Below are 23,035 nucleotides of genomic sequence, written 5' to 3'. Positions count from 1 at the left end.
GTTCTTAGTTTTGACACAACATTTGCACAGACGAACCAAGTGAGAATTAAGTCTTAACACCAAGTGAATATTGAATCTGTTGATGACACCGTTAACCAGACAAGACATCAAGTCTGAAAGATCGAGACAAGACTGCAACGCTTGTTTAACATCACATTTATTTAACCAAAAATGTGTCTTTTAGGATGAGCTGGAGGCGGCCACTGCAGCACGTCTGGGTTTGGGGGTGGTGCCTTCCCGGAAACCATTCCTGAAGAGAAAAAAAAAGACAATATATATTGAGGTTGAAGCAGAATCATTTGGTAGTAAGCGTTATCTCCATTGGTAAATCCAGATGAACAAGTCGGAAGCAACTGTTTCTGTTATTCCACATTTAGACAGGTTTATCTACAAACACACTTCTACCATCTAGTGCTGCCAATTACAAACAGATGTTGGCATTTCTGTGGAGACATGTGGAGACAAAACAGAGGGAGTTCCAGCTTAACGCCGATCACGCACGCATGGTATCAGAACCGTCACAGGTGACATGAAATCACACCAGATATAGCACGTCAGCACGTCAAAATATCTCTCAAAGTTGTTTTGTGCAATCATGTCCAATAAGATGCAACTGAGATAACCTGGCTTCTGCTTCATCAACACACACATCAACACGTTGGATGAAGCACAAGACAGACTTTATGGGCAGGTTTCATTGATAAACCTTTTGCCCATTGGGCACGATTGCATAACAGCTGAGTACATGTGAAAATTGGAATATGCCAGTAAGAGTCATAAAATTTAGTAAATTAAAACAGAATTTTAGTCAGAAACAGGATGAGCTCCAATCAACCTTGATGCCAAAAATCATAAACCACTTTCCCTGCCCAATAAAATAAAGCAAGTTGAAAGTTACCCAATCTAGAAATACCTGTGTGCCAACTTGATGCCGCTGCTCTTGACTTACAATGATGCTTACCTCAGAGAAAACAATGATATCATTGGAGTTCATTTGTTCAGACATTTATTTTTTCAACATCACTGGTAAGCACCACTGACAAGTCTTAAAACAGCACAGCACAGAGGTTGGCAACAGAAAACCACTCCAGACTCTTTGCCAACATTGGACTTAAAACTTTAAATGTGCAACATTAACTTTCTATTTGCCCCGTTTTCTGATCGAGTGGAAGTGAGACTATCCCTGGTGATCCAATGAAACGGCCTACTTAGATCAGGTTACCGCGGATTTAGCGCACTCATCGCCTTGTGTTTACCGTATCCCGGCAACATTTTTCTTGTTGTGTTTGTACACATTTGTTTACAATTGTTTATTCCTGCTTTCCAGTTCTGTTTTTTCCCCCCAAACCACATCACATCATGACGTGATGTCAACATGAACGTTGTTGAGGCTCATATAGTAATGTAATCCTGCACTTCTTATAAACATTTCACATCACAACCATAACATTAAATATCTGAATCATGGAGAGAAAAGCAGCTATAAGTTTCCTTTGGGTGTTTTAAGGTAAGATCCTGGGCCCTTGCTTGTTATTCCCAGCTTGGAAAATGTTAACAACCTGATAGCAGATCCAATGTTTTAACTCAAAATGATTTACTACAATCAAGTTTACGAGTGTTTATCATGTCTTAACATTTAAAAAGGAAAAAAGGAATGTTTTTAAGCAAACTCGCTTCATTGTGGCCTTTGAACAGGTTACATGTGTAGTATCTGCATCAAGACGACATCTTACTATTTGTGTTACTGATGCCAAGGCAATAAAAACAGCCTTTTAGTGCACTATCCCTTCACTGCACTGCAAAAACTCAAAATCTTACCAAGAATATTTGTCTTATTTCTAGTCAAAAGGTCATTTCTAGTCAAAACAAATCTCATTCTACTCAAAATAAGACTCATCACATTAAAAAGCAGCTTGTTTTTAGACACTTTTTACTTCTTTTAAGCATATTCTCACTTGAAATCATCCGATGGCGGGGCAAGTTTTTCTTATTACAAGCACAAAAACTTCCTTTCACTGGCAGATTTTTCTACTTATTTCAAGTGAAAATGTGTTTGAAACAAGTGAAAATTATCTAAAAACAAGTTAATTTTTAGGTGATGATTCTTATTTTAAATGGAAAGAGATTAGTTTTGACCAGAAATGAGACATGACAAGAAATAAGACAAATATTCTTGGAAAGATTTTGAGTTTTTGTAGTGTGAGGCTCAGATAAACTGGATTTTACAGCAGTTAGCTCTGAACTGGCAGCACAGCTAATACAGCTAAGCCTATTTCATCCAAGAAAAAACAAATAGACAATACATACCTGAATCTGCGGTAGACAACCTTCAGGTGTCTCAGACGGCCAGTACCAGTGGTGTTCCTCCTCTTGGCCTTAGCGCTCCAGTTGTCTACAAAACAAAAAGACATCTATTAGCATCAAGAAAATCAATAATTTGATGGATTAAGTTTCTCTATCCCATTACTTTTACAGTGCCAAAATATTTTGTAATCCACTTTGTTATAAATTCCTAACAAATCCTATTTTAGTGAGCTTTTTAAATGCATAACGTGTAACCTCCATGTGTTTGTTACGCTACGAAATTCTCCTTCCCATTAACTTGCGCACTTTAGGGTCAATAACAAACTTGCATGCAATGTTTTGAATAAGAAGACAGTGCGTTCAGTGACTTACACTTTCTCTTGCGCTTCTCAGGGTAGCCACACTTGCCGCAGGCGGACTTCTGCAGGTGATAGGCCTTGGACCCGCAACGACGGCACAGGGTGTGCGTCTTGTTCCGGCGTTTACCGAAAGATGATGTCCCCTTCGTCTAGAGAAAAGAAAAAAACAACACGACGACAGATCAGTAACAATCACGAAAAAGAAACCCTTCAGCTCACGTTACAGTTCTCACAGTCTTGTCTCAGTTAAGAGGATAGAATCACAGAAAGTCATTTGTTCAGACATTTGTGTTTAAAGACATCATTGACAAGACTCAAGGCTCAGGTGGCAGCAATAACCACCTGACACTGGATGTGAGGAATGCAATTACTGAACGTCACAAACTCAGGAGATAAGAAAACTATTGAATTTCATTGTCGTTTCAAAGGCACTAAGGTCCTCAACCTTTAAAAAAAATACCCAAGTGACTTTAAGGTGTAAGTTACATAACCAGCAGGCTCTTTAGCACAAGACAGATTAAAACATACACAGTACAACTTCCTACTAAGGAAATAAAATCAAACAACTCTTGTATTTTAACTTACAGCTGTTCACACATTACCTGGCAAGCAACAGGAGCTACTGCAGGTTCAATAGCATACTATCTTATACTGATCAATGAATGAATGGACAACAGGTCTGGTAGGAATAAAGCTACTACTAAAATGATTTCAGGAACAGGAATAAAGATAAATCTTCCCTATTCAGTCTTCATTGAGCTAACAAACCCAAGACATGTGGACACACACTACATAACCTGTGTTCATTTCTCCATGTTGTAGGCCCATGTGAGCATTTGTAGTGACAGTATGTATAAACAAATATATACTAGTGAGGTTAATGCGGGTATTTGTATATACCGACATGGGATATAGTAGCAAATTCAGTTTAAGTCTTATTTCATGTTCCCACACTCACCTAAAGGAGACACATAAAGAAAATACCCGGGTATGCTTACTGCTATGAGTTAGCCAGTTAGCCACTGCTAGCATAGCATTACATTTGTACAACGTATAACTTGTTAAATTCACCATAGGTCAATTAACAACTAAAACAGGAATTATTCTGTCTGATATTAACATTTTTCGTCTGTCCCCCGTGTGAATTAAACTTTATTTGTACGCTGGGTTTCGGTGCTAACCGCGGCAACTTAATGCTGGACGGAAGCAGCAGCAACAACGTTAATATTATGGAAAAAAATGAAGGTTCATCTTGAAAATACTTCATCCGAGTGGTAACAATGTTAATCCGACATCGAAACATGGACATCCAGCGTTAGATTAACGCCACTTTTAAGAGATGTTTGCAGATTTCTCTCTGCCAGCGTTGCATCTTACCATTTTCGTCCGGTGGCTAAGGGAAAAGAGGCCGGAAGAGGGGCCGGCGCTGCATCAAATTACATCCGTGCGGCTTCCGGTGTTACACAGAAATGTGACCGGGTTTCATTTGCTTTACCTGTGGTCTCAGCTAGCCTCGTTTTATTATGACAAAAAAACCCTGAGAATTCTCAATTTAACCGTGTTAAATGTGTTTTATGTCATTTTAGCGATACTAATTTATATTATTACAACACGGGGTTATTTATACAGACGAAAAAAAATGCAAATGACGAAATTGAATTTTTTTAATTTTTTTTTTTAGGTTTGCCTCCACCCCTACAGGAAAACATAAAGTTTCATTTGTAATGTGGAACATAATACATACAATTCAGGTAGTATATTAAATATGAGTTGTTGTTTTCTAAAAAAAAAAAAAAAAAAAAAAAAGATGGATGTAATTACATCCCATTATGCAGCAAATGAGAGAAAAGCCCCAAACACCAGGGCATGGTGCTGCTAGATTGCTCCCCACCATAGTGGCTCAAATGATGTTCAATATTTGAGTGTGGTGCGTTGTTTCTGTTTATACTCACCGTCAATATTAGGACCCTGGGTAATATTCATTCTGGACCTTTTTGTCGAGGACCTGTGTCAAAATCAAGACTTTTGTTACTGATGTTGTTATGATAGATCTTTTGGGCCAGACATAATGCTGCCATTTAAAGTCTATATTGTGCAGAGTGTAGATGACACTTGACAGGATACAGGCACAGACAGACAGTGCACAGAAAAGAGGAAGTCGCAACTCATTTTTCATTTCTGTGACTCACAGGTTAATCCAGCCAAGCTCTGACAAGCTCTGGGGTATGACAGAGACAATAATACTGCAGATACAAGGCGCCAATTAGCTTCCTTTGTTGAGTGTCTGGCCATGAGGGAGCTTAAAAGTCAGAAGCTTGGAGTGAGAATTGCTTCTCCTTGCCATTGAGAGGAGTTGTAGGAGTTTCTTCCATTTGGAGATATTCTGTGCAAGTTTGACTGGGAGCACCCCCAGGAAAGACCCAGAACATGTTGGCGGTACAACATATCCCATTTGGCATAGGAACAACTAAGATCCTGAGGGCCATGGCTGGAGAGGAGGATATGTAGGCTACTTAGCATGATCCAAATAGGCTAAATGAAGAAAAAAAGATGGAGCATAGATATATATATATTTTTTAATGGAATTCAAATGTGTATGTGTGTGTATGAAGAAAGGAAGGAGTTCCACCGTACACAATGTGGTCATTTCAATACTGATTTATTATATCGTTAAAAGTTAAGCAATGCGTTTCGCCCAGTGGACTTCATCAGGCTGTATGTGTGTGTGTATTGCTTGCACAATATCAGTGAAACATTGTTACAAACTTTGATGTTCAGCTCACAAGATTTGCTCTGGTCACTTCCGGCCAGGCCAGATATGCAAGAAAGAAAATACATTTATACTTAACCAAATCTGTAGCTGCACAATCTGGGTGCAAAACGCTAGTGACGCTGTCTGTTGCAATAACTGACATTGAGGGAGATGTCTTGCAGAAATCAGATAGGCCTACCACTTGGACACAGAGTCTGAGGACTGAGGATCTGGAGGACAGTCCCACTCTGTGCACTCATGTGAAAGGGTCAGTATAGGGTCACTCATATGCACCTGAGTCTGCTGCTTTGTGAAGGTGTTAATGCATGCATGCAGCTAAAACAGTCCAGACTGTATGGTCAAAACAGCCGTCAAAGTGGACACTAGCAGAGATCAATGTCATTAAACATGTCATCAATAAGTATAAGAAAAACTGACCGATTTCTGTCAGTAGTTTGGGCTCTGAGAAGGAGCTGCGGTTTGAAAACACTAACACAGAGAAGTGTAGAAGGGAATGGCTGAGCAGAGAATATGAATATTTCATATTAATGTTATTTAACCAGCAGCCCGTGAAACCGCAAATGCTCTCATATGCATCAGTGCTGCAGCCATATCAGGTGTGATCAGAGATGATAGGTGAATGACTTTTAATCTGATGCCCATGTAATCTTTACATAGGAGTCACAGGCTTTGTTTTTCATCATGCTGTTATAATAAGACGTTGTGACTCGAGTGCGCAGGTGAAGGAGACCATGACCTTGGGTTTTGGCACTGAAGCATCTGAATGAAACGCGGCGCGCTCCCGGCAGCCAGGCTGAGAAAAGGCGCATCCTCCTCCTTTTTCATTTCAGTCACGCAGCTTTGCTCAGATTTGAGATGAAGCGAGGGGTAGGCTCTGTTTTTTCTCTCCCCCCCCCACCCCCCACCCCACCGTCCTGTCGCAGATCGCATCAGTAATTTAAAGAATTGAATGATAATAGGCGTGCTACGGGAATCGACGCCCATTCGTTGTCTGTCAGTCTGTACGTTCCCCGGATTTATTCTGGACAAACAGCAGCACACGGAGCGCGTTATTTTTGGATGATCTGGATCGACCGAGCGACTGCACCTCGTCGAGACGAGTAGCGCACGAAATCCGATAGAAATTAGAAGAGTTTCCCTCGGGACAGACATTTCATGTTTGTTTTATCTTCTCTCTCCATCCGTCGCTTTTACAGAATATTTCAGCTTCTATAGATGTGATTTATTTTTGGGCCAGAATTAGATGCAGGGCCATTACTGGTTTGCACTAATTCAGAAAAAAAATCACACACAAAGCGAGCGACACATTGCGATGCTCATCATCCAGCTGCAATGATGCGATGGCGTGAGAGCAGCGGTATAATAGCTTAGTGAGGCGGTGATGGACAATGTCCACGAGTCCAGCGGGGACAAGACACCTGCGCTACTGGTCCTGAATGCAGCAGAGAGAGACACCTAACCGGGTGTCACCGACAGCCTTGGATGCTGCGCCGCAGAATGGGCTACTCCGACCCATCGTCGGGTAAAGATATACTCGGCAATAGATCTCTTTGTTTCATATTTATTTGCGCATTTGGACTTGTCACACTATTGCAGCAGATTCTCTATGGGAAGAACTACATTAAGAGGTAAGTGTTGCTTGTTTCTCCTCTTCGGTCGCCATTAACAATATCAATTAAAGCGCAGGCCCTTCTGTTTGTAAGAGTTGTCCACAGTGTAATGATAATAATATATTCAGAGTTTTAAAAAAAGAAAGAAAAGAAAAAGAAGCATGCGTTTATTGCCGTTCTCTGTGATGAGTAGCCTATTATTGATCAGTTTTTATCCCAATCAATGACTGAGTGATGAAAGATAAATAATGGATGATAAATTGATAAACTGTTCGGTAATACATGGGAGTAGTCCGGATGGGGGGAAACAAGCTTTTAATGGCTGCAAAGAACAATAGCAATTAACCATCCATCTTTTTTTCCCAGTGGCATAGAAAACAGTTTCCATTGGATTTATTTTTTTGATATTTTCTGAAAGTGAAGCATCACATTCATACCATACACAGTGCCCCAGCTGTGTATGGTAATGTTTTCCCTTTCTTTTCTTTTTTTTCCAAAGATCTTTATTTGATTTTCCGTTTCAGCCTTCTTCTTCTTCTTCTTGACTGGTCGTAGCCTACATCTTACAGCGGCATCAGATTATCATAATGCAACTGAAAGCCATTGATGATGATAACAGATAGCAACATGGTTATGATGATGTGTATTTCTCATTGGTTCCCTGTTAAATAAATCATTTTCTCTCTACCAGGCTGCACTCAGTCAGTGCCACTGCAGAGACAAGTTTTGTAACACCTCTGCAATAGAAACACTATTTAACTCCCTGATCGGAGGTTCTTGAGCCGAAATCCTGGTTTCTACTCATCTAAATCAATTACAAAAACAGCCCTTTGTTTACTACATTTCAGCGAGCGCCCCTGCCCTAAAGCTTTACAATCAGAGAAAATATTCAGTGTGAGACGAGCAGATGCTGAGAAGCCGGGATGTTTGATCTTTAGGTGGTTAATGAAGAAAACCAAAATCTCACCTATATAGGCTATAATCAGAAAACTTTATTATCCCCACCTCCAGATTTCTATACAGACAGCACATATATGCTTCCTGCAAAGCAAACATACATGTGCTGCAATCTGAAAGCTCCCCCACACAGCTAACCCCCTCCCCCCTGTACTGCCACCCTGCTGGGCTGGTCTGGATACTCAATGTGGATTCATGGCATCCTGTGACCTCTTCAGCGAGATGCATGAATCTAGACCCAACACACACGCACACATGCACACATGCACACATGCACACATGCACACACATACTGAACACCTTTTCCTCGCCTGTGCCCTTACTTTGCTCCTAGCGCTCAGACCTAGGAGAGAGAGGGGGAACAAGCCACACAACAGAAACCAGTGGGCTCAGCGGCAGCCATTTTGCTACAGTCTGTCTACTCTGCAAACACACACACACACACACCTATCAGTGCAAGTGGGGGAGAGAAAGAGAGAGGAGATGGAGAGAGTGAGAGACTAAAAGAGGGGGTGATGATGAAATGGATGTGTTTGCATGGTGGTGTATGTGTGCAGGCAGAGAAAGGAGAGAGAGAAGACGTCATCTTATGATATCTCTCCATGCATAAACAATCACAAGTCTTTGGTCGGCGTCCACATGGGTTCGACCGCACCCATGTCTCTTCCCCCATGCAGGCCAGGGAACACATTGGCAGGGCATTTATCATATGCTCATGTGTTTTCAGAGGAATAGTGAACACATCTCTGCAGGTTTTACCTATACCAGGGATGTCTATGGGCTACGGCTGCAGCAGAGGAGACATTTGGGTGCTTGGATAAAGAGAGGAGTCACAGGGAGTAATAGTGTAGACGTATCATAAATCGAGGGGCAGAGGGCTCTCCTCTAAGTTGCATGCAGTGGAGTTCAAATAATGAAAAATCTTGACCACAAATCTGGCCACTGAGTCACATCGTGGGCCTATTACGAATCATACTCATCTTTCGCCTATCTTCTCTAAGTTGTGGAGAATATAGGACGGCAAAATGGCAGTGCAGGAACAAGGAGGGAGCTCATTAAAGGATCACAATGGGTGACACACTTCTGTGACGGCAGACGTATTAACTTTCAACTCTATTTGACTTGAAGAGAGTGATATCTAAAAATATTCGCAGCTAGAGACAGAAACATGTGGAGGCCACTAATGATTTTCTTGTCAATCTATTGTATCGATTTATGACAATCTATAAAACCTCAGGAAAATATTTATATTCCCAGAGGTCACAAATTCCCAGAGGATAGAGGGCATCTGCGAATGTCCTCTTTTTTTGTCTGATTCAAGGTCCAAACTGAAATCTAAATTCAGCTTACGACAATATGACGCAAATAGTACTAACTCCTCACATCTCAGAAGCTGGAAACATTTTAATAACCGATGGAAATGATTGTTTAATTCAATCAGAATTCTCTGCAATTCTGCCAATCAACTAATCTAATTTCGGCACTAATTTGTACACCAGACTCCCATTTAAGAAATTAGCCTTCATGTAAGTGAGCTACGTCTGAACGGTTTTCTGTGATTGTCTAATTTATGAGTCACAGCACTTCCACTCTTTACAGAAGTGACCCCTTGTTCAAAGCTAATGCCGAGAGGAAACAAGAAAGAGATGGAGGGGGAGATCACATCTTCTAATTTCCTGTTTTGATAAGGACAATGAAGTACCTATCAAACTTATAAAACCCTTCAGGATTACAGGAAATACCTGCGGACACCCAGTGCTAAATGGTCATCTTGATCAATGTTCTGGCCTTGTCTGAAAAAAACAAAAACAAAAAACAACCCAAGGAATCAAGGAATCCAGTATAACAAAAGTCCTCGCTGCTTTCAAGTCCCATTAACAACGCTCGGGGGCAGAATCAAAGCTCATTAGTGCTTCAGAGCAACTTTGTGCCTGTTGTTTGCCCAATCTACTGCTTAGATTACTGTCTGGGCTGTCCTCATAATTGAGTCAATGGGAGATAAATGGGCTCCTCACATTCGATGAAGCACAACCAAGACATTAAATTGATCTAAGTAACATGAGATTGATTATGGTTTTTCTTACTGGTCACAATATTGGGGAAGTATCAGCACTCTTTATGTGCTATTGATCAACTGCATTTTAGACAGAGCTGCATTTCGGTGGTGATTAAGTTCTATGTTAGATAATGTTGTAGGCTACTACTGATGTGATGAACTATTATGTGTAAAAGACAGCTGTCCTATTTCAGACACCTGTCCTAAAGCGAGGCACAAAATCTCCCTGATTTTTCGCTTGTTCTCTCCAGCAGCCGTTGCAGTGCGTTATTTAGATGTTAAAGTGGCACTCAGAGAAGCCAAATGCGCCTGCACATCACAGTATTGACATGAGTCCTCGGTGATGAACGCTCAATCACATAATGCACCCAGAGAGGCTCTTAGGGTTCAATCTCCCCCAACGAATTTAGCACAACACCCACGGAGCACTCACAGAAATGAGTCACACATGGATTCCTGCATAATCAGTCGGATAATAGGAGAAGTTCTACGCCCACACATATCTGAATGTATTGAATGTGATTAGTCTGTTCACTAATCCTTTAATATTGCGACTGCTTAACTTTTTAAAGTGTAAAATCTGGTGATATTCTATATTTTTCTCGTCACAGAAATCGTGCAAAGACAGGAACCAATAACTGCATTTATTACGCTGTTAACTTTCCATCAATGATTCGCTAATGCTACATAGCTACCATTAGCAGTAGGCCTATAGGTCTAACAGCTGTAACAAAGGCCTAGCTACAGTACATGTCTAGAAGAATTGCAAATTTAGCATGAAACAATTTCCTCTGCTCACCAAGAGATGTCTCCAGCTGTGAAAAGCAAACCACTTGTTTTACATTTATCTAGTCTTTTCTCAACTGATGCTAGCATGCTAACCAGCTAGCCATGGCACAGTTATCCTGATGCCGAACAACTGTAGCGTCCAGATTGCACTAGTATAAGTTTAAGTTTTATATCCGTTTGTTTTGTGAACATCGATAGCTTAAAGAAAACCACTGGTTCTTGGAAAGATTGGTAAATAAACAGCTTTTCATGCTAATGTTGGCTATGTGGCGTTGGCAAAACTTGAGAGATGGACCTAGGTCTTGTTGGTTTTGGTCTTTTTTACGCATTTTGTTTAAAGTAACAAAAAACGAACAATATTGGTAGCCATTAAACTTATTATAGGCTATTGAAAGAAGAAAACCTCTAAAAGTACTCAGTCCTTTAGCACCAAATGGTCTCCTCTGACTGTGAAAGTTAGAGATAACGAGCTCCTCTGTTTCCAAAGCATTTTTCTTTAAACAGGCTTGATTGACCTAGGCTATTTTATTCTAACTTGAGATAACTCCAAATATCTTCACCTCGGTTAATATCTTAGTCTTCTACGAAGCTCCTCCAAAGATACCGATGATTTAAAGCAACTGCTAAATAATGAGTAGTGATCATCAAGTGTAAAAATCTCCCTTACCAGGAACATTTGGCCAAAGAGATGGTCTAAATTTGCCAGTTTACAGTATAGTACCTTCACTTGGCAAGTCTGTTGGTGTTTCTTGCACAGAAGTGATTTGACATTCGCAGAAACATTGGCAGCCATTGTTGTTTCTCTCTCTTAAATCACAGTGACTTTAATATATTGAATTACCAGTCTTACACTCCTGCGTGCCAATATTGCAGAGTGTAAATGTTTGATTCACACCCAGAAGAGTGGCAACAGCCCAGCAGAGCATAAATTAACCATCCAAACCACAGTGTCATTAACTGATAATCCATTCTTACCATGTCTGATGTCACATTTTGACTGTTTTTCTTGAGCCAAAAAAGCTGCTCCCCCTCTAATGTATATGTGTATGTGTGTGCATGAATGTGCAATTCTGACTTCTGAGTGAACACATGGGCTTAGTTGTATGTGTTTGACATTTGCACAGTAAGGACAATAAATACCAAATAAACTGACTCATTTTCTTACTAGTGCGCAACAGTTTAGCCGACTCAAAGGGGACGAGACAGGAAATTGGACCGGTCCCGTTAATTTCTCGGATGATGGATCTCTGAAGCCTGCCAGAAATGGAAGGAAAAGGTACCTTTCCAGCGTGACTGACTGCACAACATCTCTGAGAAAAGAGAGTGTGAGAGACAGACAGATAGATTGACAGTGAATACAAGTTACAAATCCATCATAGTGACGACCCAGCCCTGCATGTGTGGACTGGGCCGCTGTTAACGTCCGCCTGTCTCTTCAGATGCTGTAGAAAGAAAAGCCGCAAAACACATTTTAACTCTTTTTTTAATGTACTTGTTTTGAAACCTGCAGGTTTTTTAGGAAGATAGCAGGGGAACTGATGTCACAGGACCACATAACACATTTAACTCTAACTTAACCTGTCTGCATGTTGACAGATGTTTCCGTCAGAATTTTCAGCCAGATTCACAGCTCTCCGTAATAGTCACACCCTGCCTAGCCGATATTAAGAAGAAAAAAAAACGCTCTCAAAGGTAGGCCAGTTTGAAGGCATTTTTAGTATTTTCACAGAAACCCAAGAATGCCTCTTTCTTTTTCATTAGTCTGAAGGGTATTAAACTCTCATATTTTTTCAGTGGTGGTTGCACTTCAGATTTGCTCTTGCATGTTGTCTGCCCCCCCGTCCACCTCGACCCCCAGATCCTTAAACCCCACTCCACCTCCCCCCCCCCCACTCCCCCCACCCTCCCAACCCCCTCCAGAAGCTGGTTGAACCACGGTCTCCTGTTGATGTACTGGCTTCTCCTCGTACCTCTGTGTCCCATCCAGCACCCATTTTCCAAATGCCTTGTCCTTCTCAACCTGTGTCTCATGTGTTCTGCACAGCTCTGTGTGTATGCCATGTACATAGTGTGGACACTTCTCTCTGCTCCCCCCCTATCTCCCCCTTCTCACATCTGCATTGTCTCTCTCTGCGACCTGGATTTATCCCCTTTTCCACTTTACTTTCCTTATTAGAAAAACAGGAACAAACCAGATTTTTTACCTCCCCCTCCCCTCCAAAATCCAAATCCTCATTGCACTGAGCAGTAGATTTCAACATCTATGATAAAATGCTGGTTATTCTTTCTCATCCTGGATTGGTTCTGAACCAGCATTACATGATTAAACTATAGGCTGCCATAAGAGATGAAACTCATCTCATCAATGAATTACTGCCTTGCTTTTAGAAGTGAACACAGAACACTTGCAAAGGTTTCATCATCTTAGCTAAAACAAGCATGAGTAGCCCTATATTCAAAGTGCCAGATGTATTACATAAGACAGATGCTCCTCTAGGTAAAACCTCAGAAATATACTGCATCATCAGGTGGATGTAGACAACCAGTTTCATCGTTCCTTATTTGTACGATTTCATCCCAGCATCTTGTTCCTTTAACGCATTGCTCCATTGTATTGCTTGATGTGTTCTTTTATAAGCATCATTCATTTTTTTTTTAATCATCTCATTTACCTCCACAGCCTCAGGTAATATGTTACATTTTTTTCCATCTTTCAAAACACCACACATCATTTACTCTGTCCGACTGACATTAATTCTAAAAAAAACAAAAAACAACACACCCTGCAATCGCTGCCATGTTGGCATCAAATCCCCTTGTATCACTTCACGGGATATACATCTAAATTTAGAAGATATCAAAGATTTAACTATACATTATTAAGAGTATATTGAAATAATGATTACTATATTACTCAGTTTAATCGAAGTAAAATTGCCTGAAGTGTCTTCAGGATAAATATCCTATTCAAAGGTATTAAATATAGACAAAAGAGATGACAGGTATGTGGCCCTCTGCCCAGACCTAAAAGGAAAATTATTGATTAGGCCTAAAAGAAGAAACCCTCTAAGAGTGAGAATCTTTTAATCGCACAAAATCATTAGTCCAATGTGAATGAACATGCACATTGCACATTTCAAAGTATAGGCCTATTTATTGCCTCATGTCCATGTTACAAGGTTGAATTTGCATGCAAGTCAAAAACATTTCAACAACTTACACTTAATCCTTAAATTTTGAGTAGAAGTGAGCACTCGGATATATAAGATACAAAAAATAAGTAATGTAACTTAAATCAACGAACCTTTGCCTACTGGAATACAAAATGTAACCTGGATTAGCATGACTAGAGGGAGACTGTGTAATTTTTGCTAAACAGCGCCCACTGTGGCCACAAGATAAAGGTGCATTGAATCATCATTTCATGATATTCTGTTTAATAATCTAATAAACTGCAAAAATATACCTGCCAAATGTCACCTAGACAACAAATATCAGGGTTTTATATCAATAGCAAACCAGCTATTTGTATTTTAATGAAATAAGCAAGAGCATATTTCATTTCAACGTATGATTTGTAAGCATAACAATTTGTTTTTTTCTTTTTCAAAAGTTGCAGAGTCTTGCTCTAACATACAACATACATATAAATAATTTTTTTTAACTTTACATCTGTAACATTGGACTCAGTGATCAAATACAGTAGGATCAATCTGTGAGAAAGTCAAAACTGTTTACTGTCTTACCTCTGACAAAGCTGATGGCACTTTCGAGTCAAATGTCGTCAACAGTGGTGGTTTCCCTCTTCTCCCCTATCAACCTCCATTCTAATCAACCCACGTCATCTTAAAACACAAACAACAACACACACACATTTTATCCAGACGGCACTTTGATTGCATGTAAATACAATGTTGTGCTGTGAGAAATGAGGCATCAGTGCACAGATAAATGGCAACTTACCGACACCTTAACACAAATTTAACGTTAATCCTCTGAATCCTCTGAGCTTCCTCTGCAGAAACCATTTCGTCTAATTCACGCCGCCACTGTGAGGACATTACTTTTGTCTGCTTTGGGTTGCCATTTCAATGTGACAATTGTTGCATATGTGTCTTAAAATAATGCATTAACTCTTCTTGATGAGATTTAAATTACAAAAGTCTTGCATTTATGTTAATATTACCTGTTTGCATGGGCATTTGTGTATGTGTGTATGTATCAAAATATCAAGAAATCAGCCACTGAGTCAAAACCCTCATGTTACTGTAGCCAGCACCACTTTACTGCATTTAGCTGTAATATATCTATTGTACTGCCTGACTTAAAAGCACAGAGCCTCTCATACCCATATCCACCAGATGCTACACTGCTCTAATCCACCATTTTAACAATGTGTTTCTGTCTCCTTTAAACTGATATACAGTATACACATTATAATCATAGAACAACAGTTTTTAATCATGCAAGTCCTCATCATAACCAATTAAATAAGTAAAAATATGAGAGGTGTTATTCTATTCACTTAGTAAAAAACATTGGTTTAGACTAAGATGTAGCAAAATCTGGTGCAAGTGTCCAGTTAACAGTAACTTACTCTCCTGTTTGTGACGCCAAATCAGTTGCATCACTTCTGTCATTTGTCATCCCACAATTCTCTTCAGATATTCTAGCATTTTATAAAGTCAATCTATAGTCTTTAAATATAAAATACTGTATGTTTGCTTAGCTGTGTCTTTTAACTCACTGTTTGATATAGTGCATCCTATTTCCACAGTTTTGTTGTTAAATGCTGTTGATTGATTCTCTTGTGTATGTGTGTGAGAGGAGGAGAGGTTCAGGCAAGAGGATGACTGTGTCTATCCCGCCAGGTATCTGGAGAACTATGATGGCTCCTTTGACTTCAACTCCACTGCATGCAGGGAGCTCAGACAGGAGATTATGGACGTCAAAGTCTTGACAATGTGAGTGTTCATGTATGACAAAGCCCAACAACACGTGTGGTGGAGGTGCTGGTGGTGGTGGACAGCCTTATTTAGAGTGGGAGTTGTTCCTGTAAGGTGATCCTCAACGGCCTGTCAGGTAGGTGAAGGGAACATTACATTCCCAATTTAGTGAAGTAAATACGCTGCAGGTGTGAGGAAACAATCAAATTAATTCCAAATAGGAAGAGGGCTGTCACAATCTTGAAATTTTAGTTGACGATCAATTGCCATACAAATAATTACGAGTAAATTGTCTTTTTCTGATAATTTTATGCCACCATTATAGTCAAAGCCTAAACATAGTTTAACGATACACATATAGTCCAGGCAATCTAGCTCATTTTGGACCCAAAATTGTCACCATACATCATTTCTTTGAGGTGTCCAGAACAACATACTATAAAAGTCCTAAGAAATCCTAGTTGGGGAAATATGTTTAATTCTCATCAATCCAAGATTGATTTACTGTCCTATATAAAGTCTATGGTGCCAATAAGGCCAGAAAACAATACACACCAATGGGGCTATTTTTTTTTGTTTACTGCTATCACAATGAAACTTTACACAATGAGTGAGTGTTCATTTTTGCATTACAAGTTTCTTTGAAAATGTGCTTTAAACATTGGAACATATAAATAAAAGCTACATTTCTGCTTGCCTTTAGGCTTTGCAACTAAATCCATGATGCTAATGTCAATAGATGCTCATGGAAATATTGTTGTCGAATATTAGAAATGAAGCTCCTTGTGACGCCACAATGTCATTTAAAAGAGGTCCAGTCGAACCTGAAACGGTGGAAAACAGTGACGGAAATACAAAATTTCTGTTAGTTTCATCCAGCTATTTTTTTTCAGATGTATGGAAATGATTTTGACGGTTATGCAAAGTAATTGCAGTCAGCTTAAATTCTTACATCATGCAGTAGATAAACGAGCCCCATTTTTTATACTCTTCAAATGGCCAACCATGCTGACGGCGATCTGGGCATTATCTTCCCTCTTGTATGAATTTGATCATTGTCCACTGACCTTTTCGATGCATCAAAGAGTCTTTTTTTTTGTCCAATGCATTCTGGGTGCTCGACGATGGGCTGTGAGCCTCTCGAGCTGTGGCAGTAAACAGCTGCTGTCACTTTGCCAAGCAGTCAAAGTAATGGTGCCATTCTTCCTCCCAGAGCAACACACATCTCCCAATCATCTCCAAATGAAAGTCAGTGGGAGGAGAGCTATTTACAGACACACTGATGATGATGAAGCCACTGTCTTTGGATGAATGCGCCGTCTAGATCGGGTGGCGTCAGTCAGTGGTCCCATCATCATGTAGCAGCTCCTCACTGCAATTTTTCTGTCCTTTTGTTTGTCTTTTTGAGTGGTTTTTATGGTGTTTCTTCAATTTACTATCCTTTTAGAAACATGGTTAATCGAAAAATACATGGCCATGGGTATCCTTCCTCATTCCACAAGTCTCTCTGCCTGTCTGCCAGGGTGAAAACCTCAGACCTGTTTGAAAGATGGCGAAACCTGCAGGTGTGTAGGTGGGAGCAGAACAAAGAGGAGACCAGCAACTTTAAGTAAGCATCGCTCAGTCTCGGCAGAAGAACAAATGTGTATCTTCCTTTGTAGATTCACTCTCTGTTCGTGTCATTTCTCTGTTCAGATTCCCTCATGATTTCTTCTTATGCTTCTGTTTCTACTCCCACGTGTTTCTGATTTTCTTTTAGCCTTGGTTCTGGTTGGATTTTGTTACTCCATGTCCCACGACTTTCGTGTTTTTCTTTTCCTTGAATAAATGTTCAAACTGAACCAGTCTAGCCTGCATGGCGTCTGAGTCTGGCTGCTTTTTGTTTTCCCATTGTCCATGTGGTATTTTTAACCCTAATGTTTTATTTAGGTCCCCCAAAATCTGAATAATTTTTCCATTTCTTTTCATTTGACATTTCGTAATTCTATAAAAAAACAAACTGATAAATGCAATGCCATTTCAAAGGTTGCCCAGCTTTGGGCTCTCAGAGACTCAAGCTATAAATCATTAAATACAGCTGTTTGGTGAAGGTGAAAGATGTCCTGTCTTGCAATGTTGACGCTGACTTTCGTTCCATGATGCGAAGTGTTCATGTATAGTCTATATATACCATCATGAATTAGTTCCTTATTTGGTTTAATAGCAATGTATATTATGTATGTTTTTCACCTTCATCAAATGTGCAATCATAGTTTGAGGTTACAATATTTTAAAACTTATTTGAAGGGCATTAAATGGTCAATTTTACAATTATTATCATTCATATAGATACATATCTGGGTCAGTGTGAGCCCAATGTCAAAAAATAAAGACAATATCAGCACAACACAGGCTTGTTTTTGTCTTGATGCTGGCCGGCAGTCCTCTACAATTAGACTAACTCATTTTTCTTTGTCGTCTCCCTGAAGGATGTCTCTGTCTCGCTGCTGTAATGCTCCTTCCTTTTTGTTCACCACCAAGAGGAACACGCCTGCAGGGACCAAGCTGAGGTACGAAGTGGACACTAGTGGTATTCTCCCCATCACCACCGAGGTCTTCAAGATGTTCCCTGATGTAAGTTTATATCCTGCTTGATGCATATTCACATATTTAAACCTTTATGAGTGTTCCTGAAAATTGCCTTTTTTTTTTTATTGTACCTTATAACCTGGTGATACAATCTATTTGATTCAAAGCGCCCGTCTATCTGCCGTTAATAAAAAACCTGTCTGTTTCATCCAGGACATGCCGTATTCCAAATCACAGTACAAGAAATGTGCTGTTATTGGAAATGGCGGCATCATCAAGAACAGCAAATGTGGCAAGGAAATTGACTCAGCAGATTTTGTGTTTAGGTATACGGGATATGATCTTTCAGTGTTCGTACTGTGAGGGCTGCACAGTGACAATCACGTTTAATTTAGCTCTCTAAGTGATTGGACATGCATTAGGGGGAGAATAAAAATAACCGACTTCATAAAAACCTGAACTTGTAATCATGCAATGACATAAGAAGCCTTATGGCTGCATAGGAAATCCTGAAACATTACACTTGAGCCTTTGCCAGTAAAGCCTAGTAGTTAAAATGCTCTCATCTCTGATTAGGCAGCATTTTATTGTTAAGCAGGGACAGCTTGATTTACTGCACCAGAGGGGCGACTAAATGCAGCAAGTGCAGAATTGCGCCCGACTGCCTCCCATGTTGTTTACAGTGACAGCGATGGCTGCTTTGTTTTCAGAGAAGAAGACAAAAGCATTACTCTCATTTCTAGACAATAATCATAAATTAAGGGGCTGAACTGACAGGATCGTAAATGCGCATTACATCATGTTAAAAGTCTGGTGCTCAAGGCTAAAGGTGCTTATTCCATTTTAAAAGTAATATCCCCAGAACGGAAGACATGGATAAACAATAAAGCACTTTTGTATGTTGGACAAGAGGTAAAATCTTTACCTCACTGCTTATATTTTTAAATACTATTCCCAGTTAATAAGGGAAATGACTTTAAGGATGAGGGCTAACCGTTCTGTGAGGCAAATATAAGTTTTCATAAATCCAATGGAAATCAGGAGAAGCCACTTACAGTATGTTACACTATGATCTGAAGTAGTGGCACCCAGGGAACTCTTCTACACAGTAGGAAAATGCTTCATATGTGGATATGTCATACATATTTTAGATTTTTCTTTTTCTTTTAAGGTTTGTTACTATACTTACTATTCACCCTGCATGTGAAGAAATCTGAGGTGCGACGCGCCTGATTAAGCTAAAGTAAACCGTTTAATTCCTTAGAAACCCGAGTACTGATCACATCTGTTCTGTGGTTACTTGTGCAGCCCTACATTGTGTGTCATCAGCATGCTTTGGTCCGTTTGTGTCAGGTCAGATCAAATCCATTTGAACTCCTTCATGAGTGCATTTCCTTTTTCACAGGTGCAACATCCCGCCCATTAATGACAAGTACTCAGCTGATGTTGGCACTAAAACAGATCTGGTGACAATAAATCCGAGTATAATTACAGAGAGGTACTGTAAATCTCCAGTCTGTCTGTGTCTTAAGTCTTCAGTTCCTTTGGGGTTTAGATCTTCTTCTGTCTCTCCCTCCTGTGCAGATTTCAGAAGCTGGAGAAATGGCGGCGGCCATTTTACGAAGTTCTCCAGAATTACGAAAACTCCTCCGTGGTGCTTCCAGCGTTCTACAACACCCGCAACACCGACGTATCCTTCAGAGTCAAGTATATGCTGGACGACTTTGACTCCCAGAGAGGCGTGTTCTTCTTCCACCCACAGTATCTGCTCAACGTGCAGCGCTTCTGGGCCGTGCAGGGCGTCCGGGCCAAGCGGCTCAGCAGCGGCCTGATGCTGGTGACCGCCGCCATGGAGATGTGCGAGGAGGTCCACCTCTACGGCTTCTGGGCGTTTCCCATGAACCCCTCCGGCATCTTCATCACCCACCATTACTACGACAACGTCAAGCCGCGGCCGGGCTTCCACGCCATGCCCCATGAAATCTTCAACTTCATTCACATGCACACCCGCGGGATCATCAATGTACACACAGTGCCGTGCACGTGATCCCCCACTCCCCCTGCTTTAATGTGGAAGCTCTCAACATTTTGATCTTTAATATGTTTCTTTTAAAGCAGATTTACCTGTTGTGTTTTCATTTCAGTGAAGAGATGGTTCACTATTTCCTAAAAAGAGAGTTGGCCTTCAGAGTGTACACTTCTTCAACCACTCACTGAAGGTTGCTTGCTTTAATTGCCAACGTACTTTTCTTTCTGATGCGTATTTTAAGTTGTTTCTTTAAAGCCAATCAAACCACTATGGACGACGTCTTTGAATCTCTGGCCATAGGATGTTTATTTTTAATGTGAAAAGTGGTCTTCATAGTGATGAGTGTTGTTTCTGTGAAGTTTTCTAGTGGCTCTGCTGTACAGAGGTGTTGTTTTCTACTCAACGTTGCACAGGTATTTATGCTGAAACGAGGCCGCAGTGGGTGTCTTTGTGCCCCCCCGACCTTTGTCCCTCTCTTCTTTCTCTTGGACACTCTGTGGGTGTGGCAGCTTTTAATGTTTGTGTAAAACAAAGCCTGAACCTTGATATTATGCTAATATTTAGAAGAAAAAAAAGATTAAAAAAAAAAAAGAGGATAAAATTGTAACAACCATTGTCTACTTTTGTAATCTATTTCCTATTCACCAGATTCATTGGGTGAATGTTTTAAAACACTGTTAAAAATGGCCTGTTTTCAATGGCCTACTTTCTCCCATTTAAAAATTTACTGGTTAAAAAAAAACAAAAGGTGTATGAGAAGAAGTGGGGATGTTTTATTTTTTCCTCCTATTTTTTGGCTCGTTACGTATAAATATTTTGCAATGACACCACCTCAGCAAACCTTTCAAGGCCATCCAATTTGTAAAGCAACAGAGCACCGTTGAGCAACCCAGCCTCTCGTCATCTTTCATGTCTTAAGCCATGCTGCCTTATGAGATATCAAACCCCTCTCTATACGATATTATGCACTGCACCTATAGGTGTTTTGCATAATCTTCAAATACACTGAAATCAAACCTAAATCTTAGTTGATCTCTTGAATCAAAGACATGTAGGACTCTCTAAGGTACAGACGTTCATGTGCAGTTCTTAGCTTCTACTCTATTGGAATTAGTGACGTCTTATTCCTAGTGAACACCATTCATACTCATGTGATGCTCTGCATGACCTTACTCTGTACTTGGCTTTGTGTGTGCCTGCTTCAATGATCACTTAAATATGTTTACACTATTGAGCCTCTACTGAAACTCACAGTGCTTTTGGAGGTGTATACACGAACCTTATCACAAAGAGATGAATGGCTCCGTGGATGTGAATTGTATAATAGGTAATGGATGCAGTTTTCATTTATTAAAGATGCAAGAATGAAGATGGTTGCTGCCCTTTTGTAAAGTGCTCCGATACTTTTATGAACACTCCTATTATTTATCTTTCCCCTTTGCACTTGAGAAAGCACTGTGCTTTTAAGCATTGGAAAGCTGCGTGTTTTCCCTGTTTATTTGTAGTTGTACATTGCAAAAGGTTTTAAGAGACTGTAAATTGATATTTTGGTCACTTATCATCTGTCCATGCTTGCGCTGTGCACTTGTCATTTATTTTTCCATTGTATTTCAAGGACAACATTGCTTATAAGATTCAAACGTGCTGTTCCTATCACCATTTGTATAGACTCTTACGTTCACCGAATATGAACACCAAAAAAAATTGGTTTGACCACTAAATTGTTGTACAGACACAACTGAATAAGGAATGGAAACAGGAAAGGAACTGGTTAAAGGTAGCATAAGAGGTAATTTGAAACACAGTGCTTCTTAACTGACTCTGGATTATTCTTTATACTGGTATTGTGTTTGTAAATAAACTTGTTTGGTTTTTCTCACTTGTATGTTCATGCATTCATTATTGTTGTGTTGTGTATGAGTGGGGATCAGCCAGATTAGTTGTAGTTCTTCTAAGACAAGATGTGGTAGTCATAAGAAAAAATGTAGGCCTAAGCATTAGCATATCCATGTTCAGTCCACATCATGTCAGCTGAGTTGAAACAGTCAGTGGTTGTTAATGTAACACTAGCTAATGGGCATACAATATACATTGTAAAAAGTAAAAAAAAAAAAAGTGAAGTTGAAATAACAAAAAGTATAGCCTAGAAGATTAAATAAGCAATAGTAATAATTTAATTGTGCATGTAGCTGGTTAAACTTTATGGGAAAGTAGCTTTTAACTGGATATTCATTAGCTAAGTTAGCAATTTGGAGGAGGGCTACCATGACTGCTGCTTTAGCCTACTACTGTTATGAGCAAAATTAGCTTATATTACACTTGGGCCTAGATGTTTACGACAGCCTCTCCAAATAAATATACAGTGCTTTCGGTGTGCTTTTCTATGCGGAATGATTGGTGGGACTGAAAACTGTGTTAATGTGCCCCAGTGCGGCCGACACAGACTCTCGTGGACAACCGTATCGTTAACAACTGCGAAGTTTGCCGCGCGAGCTCGGGCCGTGGAGGCCCAGGAAAGCCAGTGGACGCACCTACAGCACCGCCGTTGGCATTGAGGCCACCAACACAGGAACACAGGTGGTGGTGGAGGGGATCAAGGTGTCTGTGCCAGGGCCTACATGTTTGTTAACCCATGCTGCTAGCA

The 23,035-nt window shown here is 40.2% G+C and overlaps 2 protein-coding genes and 2 non-coding genes across 9 annotated transcripts; 1 reads left to right on the top strand and 3 right to left on the bottom strand.

The window, feature by feature from the left end:
- Positions 1-140: 140 nt before the first annotated feature.
- On the bottom strand, positions 141-4,070 carry rpl37 (ribosomal protein L37). Its single transcript, XM_085792961.1, has 4 exons — positions 4,041-4,070; positions 2,677-2,812; positions 2,308-2,392; positions 141-250 (listed from the first exon to the last, which is right to left on the bottom strand). The coding sequence occupies exons 1-4, from the start codon at positions 4,041-4,043 to the stop codon at positions 181-183; spliced, it is 294 nt and encodes a 97-aa protein (XP_085649087.1). The 5' UTR covers positions 4,044-4,070; the 3' UTR covers positions 141-180.
- LOC146977049 (small nucleolar RNA SNORD72) lies at positions 955-1,033 on the bottom strand. Its single transcript, XR_015037315.1, has one exon. It is a non-coding gene; the product is annotated as a small nucleolar RNA SNORD72 (small nucleolar RNA).
- Positions 2,898-2,977, bottom strand: LOC146977048 (small nucleolar RNA SNORD72). The gene has a single exon (XR_015037316.1). It is a non-coding gene; the product is annotated as a small nucleolar RNA SNORD72 (small nucleolar RNA).
- A 2,126-nt stretch (positions 4,071-6,196) lies between the features above and the next one.
- st8sia5 (ST8 alpha-N-acetyl-neuraminide alpha-2,8-sialyltransferase 5) lies at positions 6,197-22,270 on the top strand. 6 transcript variants are annotated; one of them, XM_085792956.1, is made up of 9 exons: positions 6,279-7,064; positions 12,017-12,124; positions 12,445-12,540; positions 15,720-15,812; positions 17,317-17,403; positions 18,263-18,407; positions 18,576-18,688; positions 19,768-19,860; positions 19,947-22,270. In XM_085792956.1, the coding sequence occupies exons 1-9, from the start codon at positions 6,919-6,921 to the stop codon at positions 20,407-20,409; spliced, it is 1,344 nt and encodes a 447-aa protein (XP_085649082.1). In that variant the 5' UTR covers positions 6,279-6,918; the 3' UTR covers positions 20,410-22,270. The 6 variants fall into 6 exon arrangements, with proteins under 6 accessions (XP_085649084.1, XP_085649082.1, XP_085649081.1 ...); XM_085792955.1 differs by having other exon boundaries at positions 6,719-7,064; positions 17,242-17,403; XM_085792958.1 differs by lacking the exon at positions 12,445-12,540 and having other exon boundaries at positions 6,197-7,064.
- The last annotated feature ends 765 nt before the right edge of the window (positions 22,271-23,035 follow it).

This window comes from Trachurus japonicus, chromosome 12 (assembly GCF_045865225.1).
Source record: "Trachurus japonicus isolate A0001 chromosome 12, Traja_1.0".
NCBI classification, from domain to species: domain Eukaryota; kingdom Metazoa; phylum Chordata; class Actinopteri; order Carangiformes; family Carangidae; genus Trachurus; species Trachurus japonicus.
Note: the sequence above shows the minus strand (reverse complement) of the source record. Positions and strands in the feature narration are given on the sequence as shown.